Raw genomic sequence first — 20,642 nt, 5'->3', positions numbered from 1 at the left:
CCCCCGGCCACGAGCCTGTGGCTCATCTCCCTTCCAGGCCCCTGGTGCTGTTCCTGTCTGCACACCAGCCCCTCGGGTCTTCCCAGGTGCTCCAAACGGGACCTGCCCACACCTGGACCTACACCCCTTTTTCTCCCTGACCCCAGGCCGAGTCCCTGCCTCTCCTGACAAACCACCTGTCTCTGCCCCTGTCCCTTCTTCCTTCCAGCGGCAGCCGAGGCCGTCGGAAAGTAGAAGACGCAGGCAGACCCCTGCCCAGCTGACACCAGCCTCTGTACACTAGCTGTCACTGAGTGGCTTCATGCTGGGTCCTGGGGACACAGAGGCCACTGAGGCGGGCTGCCTGGAGGTGCAAGGTTGTGGACTGGTCGCTCCCCAGTGTCTCTCCTTCTGGCTCCCCAGCTCCTCAGACTGCTGTTTGGTATCCTTCCGGTCCTGGGGAAGGAGCCTCCCCCTGGGGCCAGAGCTTGGGGTTCAGATGCGGTAGGTGAGCACACACCATCCTCCGGGCCTGTGATTGGCTCAGAAGCGGACATGTGACCAGAGCCAGCCCAGTGGCAGGGAGTGCCAGGGATGCTGGATGCGAACCAGGGATTTTGCAGCCTCAAAAGCTGCATCTTGGGACCTTAGGAGAAAGAAGAAACTGCGGAGCAGACACAGAAAGAAACCTAGTTCTCGACAATACCGTTGAGCTGTTGGATCAAGCCTTGCCTGAAAGCCAATTTACCACTGGGCCTTTCATCACACGAGTCAATGACTTTGCTTTGTTGTTTACGCCATTTGGGGTTGATTTTCTGTGTCTAGCAACTTGAACCTAGAAGCATTCCTGACTACGAGGGGCGAGGGAGGGGCTGAGGCAGTGCGTGTGGGTCCTCACCGCCTGGGCCCAGGCTCTGAGCCATCAGGCCTGCCATCAGAGCAGCTGGCCCGGACTCCGCACATTCCCCGCTCTGATTCCTCGGCCGGTATGGACGAGCATCGCTCAGCACAGCTGCAAGCTCCTCGGGGCGGAGAGTGGAATGATGGATGGCTCAGGGTTTTCGCCAACAGTCGCCCCTCCGCAGCCGCGCACAGCCTCTCGGATCAGCAGAGCCATGCGCTCCGGCATCCCTTCTGTTTCCTTGTGCCCCGGGCCCCAGTTCGTCCTCAGCAACTTTCAGAGGCGTGGCAGAGAGTCAGATGGGGCTGGGCCAGCCAGGCCCTTCTCCACAAGGGGCTGAGTCCTCCTGCCCGGCCGGCCAGAGGCGGGATCCCCGCAGCCCCGGCCTGGAGAAACCCAAACCCCTCTCACCGTCTTCCCTCCAGGTGCAGGACGGACCCGGTGGCGGAGAACCACAGAGAACACACACAGGGGTCCTCAGGAGGGGACGCACGCTGCCCAGCGCGCCTGTGCTCAGCCTTGCCAACCGGGAAGGAGATGGAGCCCAACACGGCAGCGACGTGCGTGTGTGTTTATAGCAGGACGAAGGCCAGCGGCCTGGGGGGCACGGCACGGAGAGGCCGTGAGAAATAGGCATGCTGACCGCCGGGCACTCGGTACACAGATTCTGGGAACGACGGGTGAGAATCTCCCGGAACTAAGCCAGGCTTCCACTCGGAGACCTAGGCCATAAAAACACACGAGTGCAGAGAGGTCACTGCCCCCGGACGTCCAGCAAAGCGCAAGGATGAAGCAAACTAATAAGAAAACGATAGCGACGATAGCAGAGGGCCCAGTTAGAGAAGCCGTGACGTCACATGTGCCCACGGTTAGGAAGGCTGAAGTTCCGCTGTAAACAGGCCCGGGGGGAGTGCGCAGTGCAGGATGTATGCTTACCGGGGAAAAACTGGTGAGGTAGGTCCGCCCCAAACTTCTTGCCACGGCCACCTCTGGAGGGGCCCGCGCGGGAACCCAAGAGGCCCCGGATGACGCCCTAGGGCTGCAGGCTGTGTCCTTCCAGCTCCGTGAGGTCCCCGCCCGGCCACATGGGTGAGGAGGCTCTCAGCCTCAGCCCGTTCCCACCCAGGACCTCTGGCTTGTGGCTCGAACCTGCTGTGATCTTGGAGCAAAGTGGGAGGCAGCGGTTGGGGCATAGGAATCTGTCCCCAGGCGCCTCTGGGTGAGGCACACGGAATGATAGGGCGAGGCGAAGGCACGGGGCTGGCCTTCCCAGACCATGAGGCGGGCCGGACAGGGCAGGGAGGAGGACCCAGAAGAATGAGCACGATTCCCACAAGCAGAGAGTTGGGGGGTGGGGGTGGGAAGGCCTGAGTTCCAGGACTGCAGGGGCAGGGCTGTCACCAGACCAGAGCCTGAGCTCCCTGGCGGCCTGGAGACTGACTATGGTGGGCAGCATCTGGGCAGGAAACTGAGTGAATTCCTGGTGGCAGTGGGTGAGCCCAGGGGCCGGGGGGCACAGCGGTTCTGTGCCAGAGAAACCTGGGCCCAGTCCCACACCACCAAGCACAAGCTGTGTGATCTCACGTGAGACACTGTGCCTCTCTGAGCCTCCGCCTTCTGCCCTGAATGCTTCCCACTCCTGGGGCTAGAAGGGAGAATTGCAGGGAAGGAGCCTGGCCTCTACAGATGATGGGGCTGTGCCGTCAGCTCTCACGTCTAGGCATGGCCCGGTACGGTTTGGGGCTCTTTTTGGCTGTGGTCATGGTGACCCGGTGTGACTCACCAGTTGAAGTGACCGAGAAGGTGGGAGAGATGAGAGAAAGGAGATGGCCCCAGAGAGACTGCCTGTCTCTCCTTTGCCTCCGCTAAGAGGCACTGGCATCTGTCACAGCAAATGACCACCCCACATGCCAGCTGGGAGGGCTGGGTCCGCCCAGGTTGGGGTCCCTAGGAGCAGGGCCTGGGACTTCGTCTCCTGTGCCACCGGCCACTCGAGGGCTTCTCAGGAGAAGGGCTGGCGGGACACGGGATGGGGCAGGCAAAACCAAGCCAGGGGGTGGTCTCAGCTGGAGACCGGCCTCAGCCTGATCTCACGGTGGCGGCGGGGGGGTGTCTAGAGCAGGAAATGCCCCAGAGCCAGTCAGGCACCCACCAACAAGGCGCCTCTCCCTTGTACCCCCTTCCTGCCACCGCTATTATCAGAAGCCCTGCGGGTGGTGCAAACCTGGGGGACAGCTAGTCTGGAGGAGGGGAGGGGCTTCTCTGAGCCAGATGCATCCAACGGGCCCACACCTGAGGTGGGTGCATCGTGGGTGAGGGGCTCCACGAGGAAACCACGGCATCCACTGTGCTCCAGAACCTACACAGGGGCCAGCACTGGCCAGCCTGGGTCCCGCCCCACGTAACCTGTTTTCTCCGTCAGCGAGTACAAAGCCTGAGCCCCGCGGCTGCATTTTGTTGTGATGCACACGCTGCTGGAAACAAATAGGAAGGAGGCCGAGGGTCCCTTATTCCTGCGGGTCTCCTGTCACACGGCCCCCAGGAGGGCTCAGTTCCGCCCTGGGATCGGCCCAAACGTCTACCTCAGCAGCACCTGGATCCCCAGACCGTGCAGGACCCCACGGCGTCACAGCCGCATGACCCACGCGTGCCCGAGAGACGCAGGGCACAGGCCGCTGCCGGCATCCAGCACCTGGTCAGCACCCAGTCAGCAGTGGGCTCACGCCGTGTCAGCCAACGGGTGGTCCTGGCCTCAGGCGCTCCTGCTGGGAACCTGTACACCTTTCTCATCGTCTAAGCAATGCTTGGATATCACGGAGGAGCTGATTCTGGGCCCTGGGGGCCTCCCTGCAGGCCTCCTCCATCCCTCACATGCGTGGGAAATAGCCCCTGCCCGCAGCTGAGATCGGTCCTTGGCCCCTGATCTGAGCCAAGAGCCCAGAGTGACACCGAAGGCTCTGGTGACATCTGGGGCCAGCCTCAGCCTCTCCTGGTGGCCCCGGAGCCCTGGCCAGTTGATGGCGTCAGAGAATGTCATTTCAAGACGCCCGCTGGGCCCGCCATACCCGAGGCTCCCGGCCTGCCCGTAAGCCGGCTGAGGACCGGTGGCGAGCTTCCCAGGAGGCGCGGTGCTGCCGGGGAGGGAAGGGGCGCTGCCCGCGGGCTGGCGGCGGGAGCGCGCGAGGCCCCACACCGCCCCCCGGTGGCCGTCTGGGGAACGGCGCGGGTCCGCGATGGGTTTCGGGCGCACGCACGCGCGGGTCCGTGGGTCCCGCCGGGGGACGCCCGGCGGAGGAGCGCTCCGAGGGAGGGCGAGGCAGGCTTTGCGTCTAGCCTCGTCCTGGAGCCCTGGGCGAGGTGCTGCCGGGGGGCGCCTGCGCGTGGGGGCTGGCTGCACTTCTGCTCGCGTTCACCGCGCGACCTTCCAATGAGGCTGACCCCGGGGCCCCTGGGGTTTGAGCGGCCTCAGACCGCATTGTCGCGCTGCTGCCACTGCCCTGGGGTCAGGCGCCCTCTCACAGCCTCTGCGGCTGTGCAGAGCGGACACAGCAGGACCCGCCTCTCCGGGAAGCCTTGGTTCCGTCCGTGCAGGTGCTTGACTCGGTGCGATGAAACTGAACCTGACAAGCCTCAGGCACGGACCCATATACACTATACCTGTGCACACGTATGCAGCGGCCACAGGCACACGCGGACATCTGATGCACACAGGTACACATCTGCACAAGCATACACGTCTGCATGCACACGCACATCACAGACTCGAATGCACCTGTACCTTTGCACACAACACACACCCCTACACGCACGAGCACACACACATCACATGCACACACGTGCCTGATGCACACACGTGCAGACCCAAACACCTTCACGGATGCGTACACATACACGCATGCACACACACGGCCCTCACCAGCCCTGTGAAGCTCCAGCTGTTTCCTCAGGCTCTGCCACCGCTGCTGGCAGCTGGCCGGACCCCCTGGCTCCAGCTGACCTAGCTGTGGGGCCCAGACAAGGCCAGAGACCGGTGCTGGGTGTCCCCACCCGGAGACACACCTGGCTACCCCCCCGTGGATGCCCAGCTCCACACACCTGCCTTCTACTCTGAGGAGGCTGTTACGGAAGCTGGGTGCAAACCTTGGCTCCATCGAACGGCCTTTTCGTCTTGGGAGAATTGCTTATTTGTTCTGCAGCTCAGTTTCGTCATCTGAACAATGGGTCATATCAGAGCATGCGTGGTGGTTGTGCCGCTTTACAAGGCCTTCCTTATCAAGCCCAGGGCCTGACTTCGGGAAAGTGCTCAGGAAGTACGGGCTCCTGGCCTGAAAGGGAATTGAAGACTGCCCTTCCCCGGCGGAGAACCCGAGTCAGGACAAAGTGCTGTGGTTTGCCCCAGCTCCCACAGCGACCTCGCAGATGACCTACACTCCCCGGCTTGCGGGGACTTCATTTCTGCTCACCTGGTGTGGCTGGGCTGGCGCCAAGAGCTCTGCAACTTTGTGTGGCTGTTTCCCTGAGGCTTGCATTTTGCTACCCTTGGCATTCCCTTCAGGTCTATTCACATCAAGAACTTCAAGCCCCCCCCCCCCCCAGGAAACCACAGACTGATCCTATTACTGTAACTGACAATTAATGACTGCCTGTGGTTCTCAAAGAGAAACAAATTATCTACATATTTCAGAGGGAGTAATAAAACATCTTCTGTTTGTAGCCGCACAACCTGCACCATTCACCACTTTATCGCCCAGATGCTGCTGTTGTCAATGAGCGTTTTCTCCTGTTATTTGGACGCTGCAAGAGCCTTGAGATCACAGAAAGCGGCAAACCACGTCCAGATGCTGTTTGCGGTCGGTTTCCCTGTGCTTGCAAGCAGGCAGCCTCCGGTGGTTGTTTGGTCTAGCCGGTGACAAATGACGGCCCCTTCTCTGCCCTGTCCGGGACTGCCTTCCCTTTTCCTCACTTCCTTTTCCACACCTGGTCACCCTTCCCAGCCCACCTCCTCCAAGAAGCCCACTGTAACTAATACGGCCCACGGCTCTCACCCTCTGAACTCGGGGAACCTACAGTTCCAGCCACAGGCTCTTGTGCTGCCATCCAGCCTCATATTGCCACCATGTGGACCCTGCTGGTGCCATCATTCCCGTGAATGCCAGCGGCCCCTCCCTGAGGATTTCCTCTGGCTTTGGCAGGGTGCTCAGGCTCAGCCATCACAAGGCAGGCTGGGAGTTCTGGAAGTAAGCTAAGCACCCACAGCAGCTCTCAGCCAACAGCGGAGGGAAACCCCACTGTGTGCCCACCAGAATGGCTGCAGTGTAAGGATTGACGATCCCAGTTGTTAACAAAGACGTGGAACTCTCTTACTGCGGGTGGAAGACCATTTTGGAAGACTGTCAGGCAATTTCACATAAAGTTCAAAGTACACCTGCCCATCCTCAGCAATCTTGCTTCTAGGTTAAACCAGATAAATTAAACAATATGCCTTCAAAAAAGACTTGTCCATAAATGAGGCAGTTTTATTCATAATACCACATTTTTTAAATGACTCTGGTGTCTAATATGTGAATGGATAAAAAAAAATATGCCTTCAAAAAAGACTTGTCCATAAATGAAGTAGTTTTATCCATAATATCACATTTTGAAAATGACTCTGGTGTCCAATATGTGAATGGATAAACAAACTGATACTGCACTTTTCAAAAAATAATTTTATTTATTTTTGAGACACAGAGAGACAGAGCGTGAGCAGAGAGAGAGGGAGACACAGAATCCGAAGCAGGCTCCAGGCTCCGAGCTGTCAGCACAGAGCCCGACGCGGGGCTCAAACCCACAAACCGCGAGATCATGACCTGAGGTGAAGTCGGACGCTCAACCGAATGAGCCACCCAGGCGCCCCATATACTGCATTTTTTTGAGAGAAACAGAGAGTGAGCGATCGGGTGAGAGGGGCAGAGGGAGAGAGACAATGTTCAGCAGGCTCACGCCCCGAGCAGAGACCAAAGTGGAGGGGCTCAATCTCACGAACTGTGAGATCATGACCTGAGCCAAAATCAAGAGTACGACACTGAACTGACTGAGCCACCCAGGCGCCCTGGTACTGCATTCAGTGGAATATTCTTAAGTTATGAAAAGGCACGAAGTGCTGACACAGCTACAGCATGGATGGATCTGAAAACATCATACCGCGTGAAAGAAGCTTCTTTCGTGTACTGCATGATTCCACTTTTATGAAATCCCTGAGACAGATACGCACGACTCCGTGGGATTTTGAAAACATCGTGTTAACGGAAAGAAGCCATTTGAAACAGTACACACTGCGTGACTGTATTTATACAGATTTCTGGAACAGGTGAAACTAAGGTGTGAGGATGAAACGCAAACAGTGGTTGCCTGGATGGGAATGTTCCCTAGCTGATTTAGCCGATCGCGGGGGAGGTTACATTGGGGTAGGCACTGGTCAAGTGGTTCAACGGTACCCGTTACTGACTGCACATCATACCTCAATAAAAACGTTTATACGTGGTCATTCCAAAAGTTACAGGGATGTAGCGTATGCGCAGAAAGCACCAAGTACAAACCAAACAAAAAATCGCTTGCAATTCCCGCTCCCCCGACATCAACACTTTTCAGGGTTCTCTTTGCTGCAGGCGCATCGGCACGTATTCGGGGCGCTGCATTCACACCGCTCCGTGCGCGCTCCCACCCGCGTGCGCGCCGGACCACCCCAAATGGCTCGGGCACCGTAGCTTCCCGGTGGGCCCCGCCGACGGAGGGCGGAGTCCGGGGGCTCAGCGTCCCCGAGGCGCGCCGTGCCGTCCACCGCACGCACACGCGCGGACTCCGCAACCGCCCGCCCCGCCCGGGGGAGCCCACCGGCTGCCCCCTCCCCCGCCGCGTCTTCCCAGTCAGCCCCCGGCGAGGAAGCTGTCCCGGAATCATCCCGGCGAGAGCAGGCGGCAACGCGTTTTCCGTGCCCGCCGTGCGGGAGGGCGGGCGGCCGGGCCCCGCGGGACGCTCAGCGGCAGCACTCCGGCCGCGCCGCGTCCCCATGGCGACAGGGGCGGGGCCTCGCTCCGGCCCGGCAGGCGGAGGCGGAAGTCCGGCCCACCGGCCCGCCCCCCGGCTTCCCGTGATGCCTTGAGAGGCGCAACGTAGTCGGAAGCTGGTGGCTGCGGGGTGGGCGGCCGGCGAGCGTCCCCGGAGCAGCTAGCGGCGCGCCCGAGCCCGGCCGACCCCGGCGGACCCCGGCCGACCCCGGCGCACAGGACCGAGCCCGGACCCCGCCTGGTAAGCGCGTGACCCGAGGCCGCCGGCGCCCGCTCCCCGGTCCGCCTCGGCGGACGCTCCCGCGCGCCCCCGGCCCGCCGCCCCCACCTCGGGGGCTGGAGTCCTCCCGCAGCCGCGGGCCCCGGCGCGGCTCGCCCCTTTCCTCCCTCGGGCGCTGGCGCTGGCCGGGACGAGCGTCCAGTCGGGCCGGGGCTGGAGTCTGGGCGTCTTCCACCCTGGCAAGTACGGGTTCCGGCCAGCGTGGGAGGGGGGGGTGAGGGTCGGAGAAGGGGGGCCGGCCGGTCTCCCTTCGCCACCTGTGCTCCCGCCCCTTGGCCGTGGACGACCCCCGCGGGGAGGCAGAAGCAACCCGTTCCTTTTCGGTTCGCGTGGATGGAGGTGAAGCGGATGCGTCCTGTCTGCCCCGGTGATCGGCCTCGTCGCCAGTGTTGAGGAGTAATCGTGCCCGTTAAGTGCGGGCCTAGCACTCCTGCCACGCTCTGGTTACCGCTGTGCAGCAGGGTGACGACGGCCCAGGGGGTGATTAGCTCTGACGTTACCGGCCGGGGTTCGGAGATCCTCTGTGCTTCCACAGGGGTGCTTCGGGCGCTTTCTGTTTCTCCTGGTCACCTGTGTAAGCGCCTTGGACACCGAGCAGCGTCCTCAGCTACTTTTAATGGTAGACATGGAGAAAGTCCCAACTTAAGGACTCAGCTTTCAGCAGTTAGCAAGTGGCTTACCTGATGAACCAAGAAAAGGTGTCCTCGTTTGGTTCAACGTTTCCTGAAGTTATGTCCACCTGCAGAAAGCTGCATTTTACCATCTGGGTTTCAAGCATTAAGGATTTTTTGGGTTGTTTCTCAGGATAAATCTTATTTATGGTTTTGAAAGTTAGGAGGTGTTTTCATGCATCAGAGTTAGCATCTCAGAGGGTTAAAGGATGCTCACCTCCAAACGGGTCACCGAGGGGAGTTCCTTTTAAATCTAAATCAAGTCTTCTGGCTTCCACATGTTACCTTTCTGCTAGTTCTGCAAACATTTGCTCTGCCCAATTTTATTTTACACAGTTTCCAATTCAGAGCAAGCTCAGCCCCGTTCTGGCTTTTGTTTGCCTGTGCCCTCTTGACCAGAATGTGAACCCCTGAGGGAAGCTACAGTCCTCAGGAAAGAGCACAGGGCTGAGTATGGAGACCTGATCCGGCAGGGACGCATGTCAGCCCCACACACCAGCTTGCATGGGCTTCCCCAGTGGCCGCCACAAGACGAATGTGTGGAGAGGGCTTTGTGACTCAGACCCGGCAGGATGTCTCTCCAAGAGTGTGCGCTTATGTGTCTGTGCCCTTCCTTACCTGTCTGTGCCCTTACCCATCTATGCCGTGCTGTGGCCTAGGCGCTCAGTGTGACAGCAGTATCCCATTTGAATGAGTCTGGCCCAGGTTATGGATTCAGGTGTTTGCCCTCAAGATCTGATGCTTTCGGTAGACTGTCACACGCGGCACAGAAAGCCGCAGAGCACAGAGGAGCCTTGGGTGAACTCTGGGTTTTGTTTCTGTCAATTATCGAAAACCAGAAACAACTGTTCATTTCTTGCTTGCTTCAACGAGCCTCAGAGCAGGAACATCAAAGTTGTGGCCTTCCAGATTTAGAAAGGTCAGTTGTGTGGAGAGTCGGCGTTCCCGTCTGTGACTTAGTTCTGTGTACTAAGGTTAAAGGTGAGATACAGGGCAGAGAAGCTCCTCCTGGGTTGTGTAGGCTGCACGTCGATAGAAGGCGGCAGCCACACCGTCAGTCTGTCCAGGCGGCGGAGAGGTGGCCTGGGGCCCACGGCCAAGTGGTCGTGGTGTGTGCAGAACCACGGTGTTGCTTTATGTCCAGCGCTGCGCTGGCTCCTGGCTCGAATCTTATTTTGTCAGTGGTCCTGGTCATGAATTCAGCGGGCCAGGGGTTGAACTTGAACTTTGCCAAAGCTAGGAGATCCTCACGGAGTTGGTTCCGCTCTTCAGCCCGAGTTATGTGGCTGTTGTTCCCGACAGCGTCCCCGTGAGGCAGGGTGGCAGGTCTGTCCTGCCATGGTCATGCCACCGGTCACCTCCATCACAATGGCCCTACAGAGGACCTACCTGTAGACCCTCCCACAGGTCAGCCTCTCCGCACATCAGTTAGGGCTCCCACTTCTGCCCCACGCTGCCCGCTGGGGAGCGGAAGGTGTGATGCGCAGAGAACCTGGGGCTCCCCGTCTTCCGTGATTATTGGCCCACGTCTGGTGTGTTGGCCTTCGGACGGGCGGTCAGATTTAGCGGCCAGTCTGTGTACGTTTTATAAAGACCACCCCTCGATACGGACTTTGTCAAGACGGGATGTTGTATAGATTGCAGAGCCTCGGTGGTGCGTGATGCTTAAGCAACGCGGACGCTACTAATTACGTTGTTCTCCGTAGTCACATTGCTTTTGGCCTGGGAACATGCAGACTGCTGTAGGTTTCTCTTCGAGTGTGGGGGACAGTTTCCTTGTGTGAGCGGTTCCCCGACGCTGCCTGTAGTAGGTTAGGGGTGTTGCCCAGAGCTTCCAGGCAGCTCAGCGGGGTTTCTTTGAAGCTGTGTGTTATGGTGTCTTTGCCCTAATTGGTCTTCTCGTAAAGTAACCTGTTTGTAAGTTTTTAAAGTTTCTTCTCTCCTTTCAGCACCATGGCCAGCCCACGGACCAGGAAAGTTCTTAAAGAAGTCAGAGCCCAAGATGAAAACAACGTAAGCACCTGCTTTGCTTCGGTGCTTTGAGCTTCAGCAAACCTCTCGGAAGCGACCTGTAGCCTCAAAGCTCGCCCTGTGGCTGCTGGTCTTGAGTCAGCCTCTCCCCCGCTCCCTCTTGGGGGCACCTGTGGGGCCTTTGGGGTCCCTGGGCTCTGCCCTGGGTGCCTGGGTGAGTCGCATGTGGTTTCTCTGCAGGTGTGTTTTGAGTGTGGAGCATTCAACCCCCAGTGGGTGAGCGTGACCTATGGCATCTGGATCTGCCTGGAGTGCTCGGGGAAGCACCGCGGGCTTGGGGTGCACCTCAGGTCAGTGCCCTGCTCCCCCTGCACCGCCGGCTCCACGGGGATCCTCGGCCACGGTCGAGGGCCCACTGCTGGGTGTGGGATGATGAACCGACACTTGCCGCCTTGCTGGCTCTGTGTGCCCTCGGGGGCATCGCGGCCAGGCTTCCGCCCCGGGGGAGCTCAAGAGTCATGTCCACGCCCTGGTTGGGGTGGGCGTGGGGGGTGGCTCCTGGGTACCCAGTGCTGCTAACTAGATCGGTGCCCGGCTTCTAGCTTTGTGCGCTCTGTTACCATGGACAAATGGAAGGACGCGGAGCTCGAGAAGATGAGAGCTGGGGGGAATGCAAAGTTCCGAGAGTTCCTGGAGTCTCAGGAGGACTATGACCCGTGCTGGTCCCTGCAGGAGAAGTACAACAGCAAGGCCGCAGCCCTCTTCAGGGACAAGGTGGGGACAGGCTGACCAGCGCGCCAGGGGCCTGCCTGCTGGCTGTTGTCTGGGCGTTGGCATTTTTCTGTGGACCCTGATACGCCTGCGGACAGGACACGCGGGCCGCCTCGTCCCACTCGGGGGCGGGTGGTGTGTAGTTGGTGGGGGTAAGGACAGGCCTTCCCCACACCCTCTGGGGGAGCATCGCGTTCCCACATCTCTGTGGTGGCCACACCATCCCAGGACGGCCACGCCTGCCGGGGGAACCATGTCACTGGGGGTTGGAGCCGCTGCCTGGGAACTCACCAGCACCGCCGTTCACTGCAGCCAGCGTGAGACCCAGTCGGTCTTGCTGTTGACGTGTGTCAGGGTGGCCCCAGCCCGTGGCCGCCGAGCCCGGGAGGGGCTGGGAGCAGGATATGCTGGAGCGGGTGATGTCGCCGGTCCCTCCCGGCAGTCGCAGGCTCTCTGATCCCTGTGCCCCCTTGGCAGGTGGCCGCCCTAGCTGAAGGCAGAGAATGGTCCCTGGAGTCCTCGCCTGCCCAGAACTGGACCCCACCCCAGCCCAAGGCGCTGGCGACCACTGCCCACCGGTAGCTGCTTCTCTTATCTGGCTCCGCGCTGTTCTCGGCCCGGCCCCGATCTCGGCCCCGATCTCGGCCCTGATCTTAGCTCAGGATCCCCTTACTGTTGCGGTGACGGCTCATGTTGTGAGACACGCCCAGAAGTCAGTGGGAAAGAGAATGTTCTAGGTTGCCGAAGCAACACAGGCTTTCGGTAGAAACGCAAGCGTACGGTTGTGCCTGAGGTAGAAGCTGGTACCTCCCCACCTCCCAAGGGCCCGATCAGTGCAGGCTCTTCCAGACGCCCGTGACACGTGTGCATCTTTGGGAAGCGGCCTTTGTCCTCTCGGAGGGTGGCCCGCCCCCCCCCGAGTGCAGCTATGCTGCGGTCAGGCTGGTCCCCACAGCACATCCCGTGTCCTCCTGCACGGCCGAGGCGTTGTTCCGGGGTGGCCGGTCTAGAGAAGGCTCCCTGTTTGCACCGGGGGTGCCCAGGCCACCCCCCCCCCCTGCCACTGCCGGGGTGCTTGCTTCAGCCTCAGTCTCACCAGCCTCTGGGCTGCTTCCTGCCGGCACGGGCAGGATGGAGCTGCTCTCGGCGTCCCTTTGCGGCCCCAGCTGGGGCTACAGTGTATCTGCTTGCTTGTCGCCAGCCTCGGCCACCGAGCCTGAGCTGCCTTTGGGACAGAGCTGGAGGCCAGCGGGCCTCAGGTGCTCCATTCTTGGAGGAGCCCAGTGTGGCCTGGTGGAGAGATAGCACCTCCCAGAGACCCACCTGGTTCCCTCAGGCACCTGCCCGACCTCCTCCGGCCTCATTGAACTTTGACTCTTCCGTTTCAGAGCCTCTGGCCACCCACAGAGCTCCACCGGTTCCTCAGACAAGGCGTTTGAAGACTGGCTGAATGGCGATCTCGGCTCCTACCAGGGGTGAGGGCGCGGGCAGCAAGGGGTTTGGTGGCTGGATGGCTCTGGGTGGGGTCCCTCCGGGCGGGACTGCCCCCGGCCGTGGGCTGGGGCCCATTGCTGTGTGCAGGGTCTGCGTGCAGTTGCGGGTCCTGAACTGCCGTCCCTGGGCCAGCCCAGGTTTGAAGCGCAGTTTTGAGTGGAGAGAAAGCCCAACATTTAGAAGGAAAAAAGAACGCAACCTGACGCGTAAACGAGTTTTTGTCGCCGGAGCTGTCAAATAACTTCAACGCTTTTTGCCGTAACCGCCTGCGGGCTGTGGGTCCGGCCGGGGGCCCCGACTGAATGCAGCAGGAGGGTCTTTTTCAGTGAGCAGGGGGTAGCCTACCCCATGCCTTCCCCCCCCTCAACCGCTGTGGATACACGTACTCGGGGCGGGGGGGGTCCCCCACCTCCATCTGGGGTCTGGGGGCCTCTTGTCCCGAGGCCGTCGGGAGCAGTGGGGCTGCGCCTGTGTCTCCCTGTCAGGGCCCAGGAGAACCGCTACGTCGGGTTTGGGAACACAGTGCCCCCCCCCAGGAGGGAAGACGACTTCCTCAGCAGTGCCGTGTCGTCCCTGTGCTCGGTGAGGACCGCGTCTTGCCCCGGGGACCGCCCTCTGCAGGAGGCCTGTTTTCTTTACAGCCAGGTTCATTCGCCTGGTGCATTCAGGTCCCCACGCGCAGAAAGCTTTCTTCACTGTGACTACGAGATCCTTGTGTCCAGTGAACGGGGGAGGGGTTCTTCAGAGCACGACTTTCTGTGTGGCACCTGCCCGGTCCCCCTCTGTCCTGGCAGAGCTCCGGGCACAGCGGGCAGCTGATCCGTGTGGGCTCTAGCACCCTCGGAAGGATGCCCGCTGCCCTTGGCGGCCTGGGGAAGGCCTGCCGGGGCGCTGGGCAGCCGAGGTCACTGCTCCGGGGCGGAAAGGCACGCCTCCAGCCGACAGCCTGCTGCCTGAGAGTTTCTCTGCGAAAAAACAGACCCCCGCCCGTACGGGGCACGTGCGTGTTTCCATGTCCCCTCCTGCCGCGTTTCAGATCTCACACAAGAAGCTGAACACAGTTGTCTCGTTGTTTGGGGGGAGGAGGCTCTGTTGGGAAGCTGAGGTTTAAGTGAGCCATTTATGTTTTTAAACGGTCTCGATCGGATTTGGAGGCTCGGGGGGAAGCCTCGAACTCGGGCAAAGAGAACAGGCGTCTCTACAGACTGGGTGCCAGGCCCCTGCCCCTTGAGGGGAGGTGGGGGGCGGAGAGCAGACGAAAGCATGGCCACGTGCTCGACGTGAGGTCCGGACGGTCAGGGCTGGGGGAGCGCCGCGGAGTCGCGGGCGCTGTCCCGGCTGCCGCGGCCACCGGTCGGGTGCGTGGTGTCCAGGCGTGCCCGCGGCGGGAACCCGTTCTTCGTGGGAGGCCGGGCCGCAGCTGTGGACAGGGCCCCGTGGGGGCGGCCTTCCTGCGGAGCTGGGTGCGGACGCGGGCAGCCCCTCCGCCGAGAGGTGGGCGGCGTGGCAGATGGAGCCTGCCTGGGAGGCGCCCCCGCAGCCTCACCGCGGCCTCTCTTTTCAGGGCTGGAGCAGTTTCACCACCGGAGCGAGCAAGTTTGCCTCGGCTGCCAAGGAGGGTGTGAGTAGCCCGCCCCAGTGCTCCGCCCGTAGGACCCAGGCGGGCTGGGCTGCTCTGGGGTCTGGGGGTGCAGAAGGGTCTTGAAGGGGCTCCAACCGACGGTTGGAGAGCATTCCCAGGCCCAGGCTGTGCGCCATTGGCCCGGAGCCTCTGAGGCCGCGGCAGACCTCAGGACCACATCGTTCTCTGCTCTGTAGCGGCCATCCACCTCCGTGTCAGGGCGGCACTGTTTGCAGAGGGCCAGCGGCCCTAAGAGATGCGTGCCATCTTGAGGTGGGGCACGTCGTGACCCCTGTAGGCTGAGTGGTCCTGCCGGCCTTCGAGGTTCTGCTGCTGGGCACAGAGCAGCGTTTGTGCAAGCCGGCCTTTCTCTCACCCTTGCCATAGCGACGGGGTTAGGGATCTTGTCAGGACAAGTGGAGAGTGGGCCTGTGCTTGGAAAAGAACAGGCCAGAAACCTGTCTGGGGATGTCAGCCTGGAGAGGAGGCCGTGGGTGGGGTCCAGCAGGTTGCCCGGCCAGTGTGGCCGTGCTGAGGAAGGTAACCCCAAGAAGGGAGAGCCCTGGGCAGGCTCTGGGCTGGAGTGAAGTCGCTGTGGACACTTCTCAGTGGGCCCCGTGGGCAACTGTGCCCAGCATCCTGCCCTGCCCAGCCTGGGAGGAGCTCAGCGTTGAGGGGCCCAGGCCCTGTGGCCCCGGTGCTTCAGCCTCTGCTGGTTGTCTCTGTGGCCTTGGCCTTGGAAGGTGCAGCACAGGGGTGCAGGTGTCTTTCAGCTGGAATCTTCCTTAGTGGCGGGGGTGCCGTGCTAGGGCGAGCTGTGTGACTGCCCTGGGTGCCGAGTGGGTGGTATGGTCTGGGCCATGGGAAAGCCCCTAGGTGACAGGGCTGGGGTGGCCACCGCCTCCTGGTGGGCCTGCTGCCCCAGGCCCGCGTGCCGTGTGGGTGTCCCTCCCGATGGCCTTCCTCCGACAGGGAGCTGGTGGCCTCGTGCTCCAGGAGCTACTGTGGGGTGGGTGGCTGTCAGCAGACAGACTTAGGCCAGAGCTTTGTCTCAGCCCTGCGGAGGTGCAGCCTGGGGCCCGGCGTTGGGACAGGAGATCCCAAAGCCACATCGATTTTCTTTTCAGGCAACGAAATTCGGATCTCAAGCAAGTCAGAAGGTAACGAAGGAAGCTTCTGTGTTCTGTGCTGTTAAAATTCCTAGTCTGATGTCCTGTTGGTGTTTGGACTCTGCCCGGTGTGCCCTCCTTGGGCCGTGTGCTTGGGGGAGGGGACGTGTCTGTGGCTCAGGTGTGGACAGGCCTGTGCTCCCGCACTTGGCCCAGGCTCCCACGTCCGTGTGCAGATGGGTAAGAGGCCGCATCTGCCTGGGGCCTGCAGGGCTAAAATCACCCCTCCATCGCAGCCCGGGCCCTGCACAGCTGGAGGGCCCCTGTGCGGTTGGCGGAGGGAAGCTGGGTGCTGCTGAGGCTATGCGTCGTGGGGAGGGGGGTAGGCAGCCGCACGCAGGCCAAGCCCAGCCCTTCCTTGGGATGGTGGGTCTGGGTTCTATGGAAACAGCACTCATCCTTCCCCGGTGAGTGCGTTCTCTTTGTGGGCGGTGGTTGGGGGCCTTGGGCCTTGGCCTTTTCCTTCAAATCTTGGTAGCCCCAGCAGTCCCCAGGGGGTACTGGGGCTGGGCCGCCTGTGTCTGCTGCTGGGAGTCAGGACTGTGCAGGAGGCAGCAGCCCTGGAGGCGGTCCCAGGCGGGAGGATGGTTGCTTCTGCAGCAGAGCCTGCCCGAGGGTGATTTCTCACCCGGCCCTCCTCCCGGGCTCCTGGCTCGCTTGCTCTTGCGGTCCCGGGAGTTGCACGTTGGGAGTGGAAAGCAGTGAGGTCTGATGGCAAGAAGTGTGTACTCAAAGCCACTTTTGGGGACACCTGCAGGGGTGACGCCATGGGAACGTGAGGCTATTAACATATTTGGACATGCTTCCTGGTCTATGTCAAATGCTCCTAGTGCCCGCGCTGTCTCTCTCTGTCTCTCTCTCTCTGTCTCTCTCTCTCTCTCTCTCTTTTATCCCTCCTCCCCACTCTCTGCCCCCCAACCCGCTCCCTTGCTGTCTCGGTAAAGTTTTGGGGCTCCAAGCAGCAGCCAGAGCTGGTAAGGCCCGAGCCCGTTCTCGTGCATGCCTATCCCCGTCTCTGCGCTCATCACTTGCTTTGCCCTGAGCTGTCTGGACTGTGGCCTGTCGTGTGTCCTCGCTTACGTGTGCGTACCTTCGGCGCTCCTCGCCAGCCCACTGGGCCCGTCTGGCCAGCTCGTGGTACTCTGGAGTCGGGAACCGGGGACGTTGCTTTTGCCGGGGCACCAGGAGCTGCTTGGCAGGATTTTCATTTCCCGGCTTGACCACCTCGAGCCAAATCACTGGAAGGAGCGAATCCCGGTGGCAAGCGTTGGGCGCCCACGTGGCTACCCGGTCCACCGAGGCTGCTGCTGCTTGACGTGCTCTTGGCTGCCCCGTCGTCCCCCCCCCCCCCCCAATCACCTGGCTTGGCTCGTCCTCCGGCTCCGTCCCCTTTGCTCTGGTGACCGTGGGTGCGCCTGCCTGCGTTCCCGTCGAGGGGGTAGCGTGGGACCTGTAGCCCGCATGGCGGTGGTCTTCGTGGGCCGGGATCGCGGGGGCTCTGCTGGGAACACTTGGAGGTGGCCACCGGCTGGGGCGGGCTCCCGACTACTTGCTGCCTCTCTGAGCCTCTCTGTCTGGAGCGAGGAGGCCTGGGTCGGTGGTCTCTGGCCGCCCCACAGCCAGCGTGCCCGGGGGCCGCTCCTAGCGCGGCGCCAGGAGCGCGGGAGGCATCTGTGTGCTGCCGGGCCGCTCACCGTCTCCCGCCTTCCCTCTGTCGGCCACGCTCGTGGCCACCATGCCAACCCATGCCCTGGGGGACGCGCTGCCTGGGGAGCTCCCCTGACTTGCCCCTGTTTGCACAGGCTTCGGAGCTGGGCCACAGTCTGAACGAGAACGTCCTCAAACCCGCCCAGGAGAAGGTAACGTGGCCCTTGGCCCCCGGTGGGCCCTCATCCAGGGGAGCTGCTGGTGTAGGGGGCTCTGTCCATCAGCTCCTGCTCAGCGGTGGGGGGGGGGGGGGAGTCCCGCGGAGTCCCGCTCTCCTGTGGGGACCCAGCTGACCGAGCGCGGGAAGCTCTCGCGGGCTGGGGACCTCGGACATTGTCGGTCTGTCCTCAGGAAGTTGTCGTTGACACAGTCCTCTGCCAGGGAGGACGCCGCATTAAACCAGCCTGGGCTGGAGTCGGTGGCCCCGGCGCCTTCACGTCTGGGGAGGGGGCGGCCCGGGGGGAGATAGGGTCCCACGCGGCTGCTGCCACAGGGCTCTTCAGTTTGCGTCGGTCCTTTGTCAGAAACGGGCGACCGTGTGGCTTCCGCCGCTCCGCTAAAGGTGCTGTTTTAACCCACGCAGGTGAAGGAGGGAAAGATTTTTGAGGATGTGTCCAGTGGGGTCTCTCAGTTGGCGTCCAAGGTAGGGCGGGCCCCCCGGGCGCCGCTGGAAGCCAGTCTCCACATTCCGGGGCGCCCGGAGCCGAGCGCAGGAAGGGGCTGAGCGCCCGCTGACGCAGGAGGAGGGTCAGAGAGGCCCTGCGGTGCCGGCGCCACAGGAATGTGGAGACAGCTTGACGCGGCTTCCGTCCGTCCGCTAACCTGTCGCTTCTTTTTCTTCTGCCCTTGTTTTGCTGCCGCTGCCCTTTCCTTGGTGAGTGCCGGCCTTGACGCTCCGCGAGGGCGTGCGGGGGCCTTCGCCTGCCCGGCGTCTCCTGGAGCTGCTGAGCCCTGGGCCTCTCTGTGCCCGTGGGCGTCCCTGGCTACCGGCCGCCCCGGCGGCGGGGGGAGTGTGGGACAGCGGGGCCCTAAGCCCCTGCCACGCTGCTTGCGTTTCTGAGCCTCTCGGGGGCTTTGGGTGAAAGGCCGTGTGTGCTGTGCGCGAGGACCCCGCTCAGTCTGCCTCCTCTGTCCCTTCTAGGTCCAGGGGGCCGGCAGTAGGGGCTGGCGGGACGTCACCACCTTTTTCTCTGGGAGAGCGGAGGACCCCTCGGACAGGTATGCTGCTGCCCCCGTCCCTCTGTCCTGAAGGCAGGGGCCCCCTTTCCCTGGGTTTCTTCCCGCAAGGTCTCTGGGGGCACGTCACCCCCAGGGGTGCAGGGGTTGCGGCGGCCCCCAGAGCCGGCTGGCAGCCCGACCTCTTGCTCTGGCCCCCGCGCTCAGTGTGGCTGTACCCGGGCCCCTGAGGGATGGGCTCAGGGGTTCAGTCTGGAGACGGACGCTGAGCCCTCGCGTGCGGTCTCGGGTCCGGTGGGTGGACGCTGTCCCCTCGCTCACTGTCCGCTTGGGGCCGGCTGGGCAGGGAGAACTCGCACCATGTGTCTTCCTGACGTTCTGTCCCGAGGTTTGGGTAGCGTGACTGCACCAGGGGGCCCGTTGGGGGCACCCTCTGGACCATGTGGGGCCTGAGCACTTGGGGTCAGGGGGCCCGTTGGGGGCACGAGAGGCCTTGTTCCCTCAGTCACCGGGACATGCTTCTTGTGGGGTAGGCCTGGCGGAGCTGGGCTCTGGCTGCAGGGGGCCCGCCCAAGTCCTTCCAGAGGGTTCTGTGCCCTCAGCTCCAAGGCAGAGCCGCCCTGAGCTCTGGTGTGGATGTCGGCTCCGGGCCCTGAGCCCCATCTCGGGGAGGACACTGGGGAGCATGCCGAGGGAGGGCCAGGTGGCTCTGGCTGGTCCTCAGTCTCCCTCTCTCCCCCCAAGACCCCCGGAGGGCCAGAGCTACCGGAGCGGCGGTGGGGACAACCCCCAGAACACCGTCGACCAGAGCTTCTGGGAGACCTTCGGGAGCGCCGACCCCGCCAGGGGCCACAGGTCCCCAAGCAGCGACAGCTGGACGTGCGCGGACGCCTCGGCCGAGAAGCGGAGCTCGGACAGCTGGGACGTGTGGGGCTCGGGCTCCGCGTCCAACAACAGGAACAGCGACAACAGCGACCTCGGGGAGGCCTGGGGGGGCAGCGGGGAGGGCAGAGCCAAGGCCCCCAAGAAGGCGGTGCCGCCGGCGGCTCCGGTGGACGAGGGCTGGGACAACCAGGACTGGTAGGCCCCGCCGCGCACCGGCCCCCAGCAGCTGGGACGGCCACCGCGTCTGCACTTGGTCCCCACGTCTCCTCCCGTCTGACCCAAGAAACCAGCTGTGGCGCGAAGACGGCACCTCGGGTGGGAGCCTGCGGGCGGGGCTGCCCGCTCACGTGGGCACTGGCCCTCCTGTGGTGGCCTGGCAACGAGGAGGGCGGGGTCCCGCCCCCGCGGGAGGCAGGCTGCGCCATCGTTCCCGTAACGCCCTCGCTAATAAACCCTCCCGAGTGGCCGCACCGCAGCCCGTGCAGTGTCGTGACGCGGAACGTGTGCTCGCTCTCCAGTGCCTCAGCCCAGGCCTCTTCTGGTCAGGGCTTCTGAGGACCCTGCTCCGGGTCCTCCGTGTGGAAATCCAGAAGGGACACCGGGGCTGGCGCTGCTGACCGCCCACCTCGCCCTCCTGGCCCTTGGTCACCACCTGTCCCTCTCTCCTGTGTCACCTCTCCAGGCCTCCGTGCACGGCCACGCACACCCCAGGGCCTCTGGCCTCGTCCCCAACGCCCAGGCCTCCGGTCTGCGCTCGGACTGAGGGCAGCACCCCGGGATGGCCCGGACGGCTGAGCAACAGGGACGCGAAAGCGGGGGAGGGACGCCAGCACGTTCCTGTCTGAGCCGGGCTGGCCCCCAGCCAGGTGTGGGGGTGTGTGGCAGGGGGGGTGGGCTCCCCGGGGCCTGCCCTTCCCGGGGCTCACAGACGAGCAGCACGTGGCGCTGTCCCGGGTTTGTTTCCGCGTTCG

General features: G+C 62.6%; 1 protein-coding gene across 1 annotated transcript; it reads left to right on the top strand.

The window, feature by feature from the left end:
* Nucleotides 1–8,026: 8,026 nt before the first annotated feature.
* On the top strand, nucleotides 8,027–20,146 carry ARFGAP1 (ADP ribosylation factor GTPase activating protein 1). Its single transcript, XM_047068687.1, has 13 exons — nucleotides 8,027–8,167; nucleotides 10,827–10,890; nucleotides 11,089–11,198; nucleotides 11,451–11,622; nucleotides 12,097–12,197; nucleotides 13,008–13,094; nucleotides 13,599–13,695; nucleotides 14,678–14,734; nucleotides 15,862–15,894; nucleotides 17,706–17,762; nucleotides 18,194–18,253; nucleotides 18,752–18,828; nucleotides 19,531–20,146. Exons 2-13 carry the CDS (start codon nucleotides 10,831–10,833, stop codon nucleotides 19,868–19,870), a joined length of 1,251 nt encoding a protein of 416 aa, XP_046924643.1. The 5' UTR covers nucleotides 8,027–8,167; nucleotides 10,827–10,830; the 3' UTR covers nucleotides 19,871–20,146.
* The last annotated feature ends 496 nt before the right edge of the window (nucleotides 20,147–20,642 follow it).

The sequence above is a fragment of the Lynx rufus genome, unplaced genomic scaffold, assembly GCF_022079265.1.
Source record: "Lynx rufus isolate CCGP_SWC_20201006 ecotype Redwood Valley unplaced genomic scaffold, mLynRuf1.p SCAF_8, whole genome shotgun sequence".
Taxonomy (NCBI): domain Eukaryota; kingdom Metazoa; phylum Chordata; class Mammalia; order Carnivora; family Felidae; genus Lynx; species Lynx rufus.
Note: the sequence above shows the minus strand (reverse complement) of the source record. Positions and strands in the feature narration are given on the sequence as shown.

Coding starts and splice junctions, on each gene's coding strand:
- ARFGAP1 (XM_047068687.1), top strand. CDS start 10,831: ATGGCCAGCCCACGGACCAGGAAAGTTCTTAAAGAAGTCAGAGCCCAA. Junction 12,198..13,007: donor CTGGCGACCACTGCCCACCG/GTAGCTGCTTCT, acceptor CTTCCGTTTCAG/AGCCTCTGGCCACCCACAGA. Junction 18,829..19,530: donor GCGGAGGACCCCTCGGACAG/GTATGCTGCTGC, acceptor TCTCCCCCCAAG/ACCCCCGGAGGGCCAGAGCT.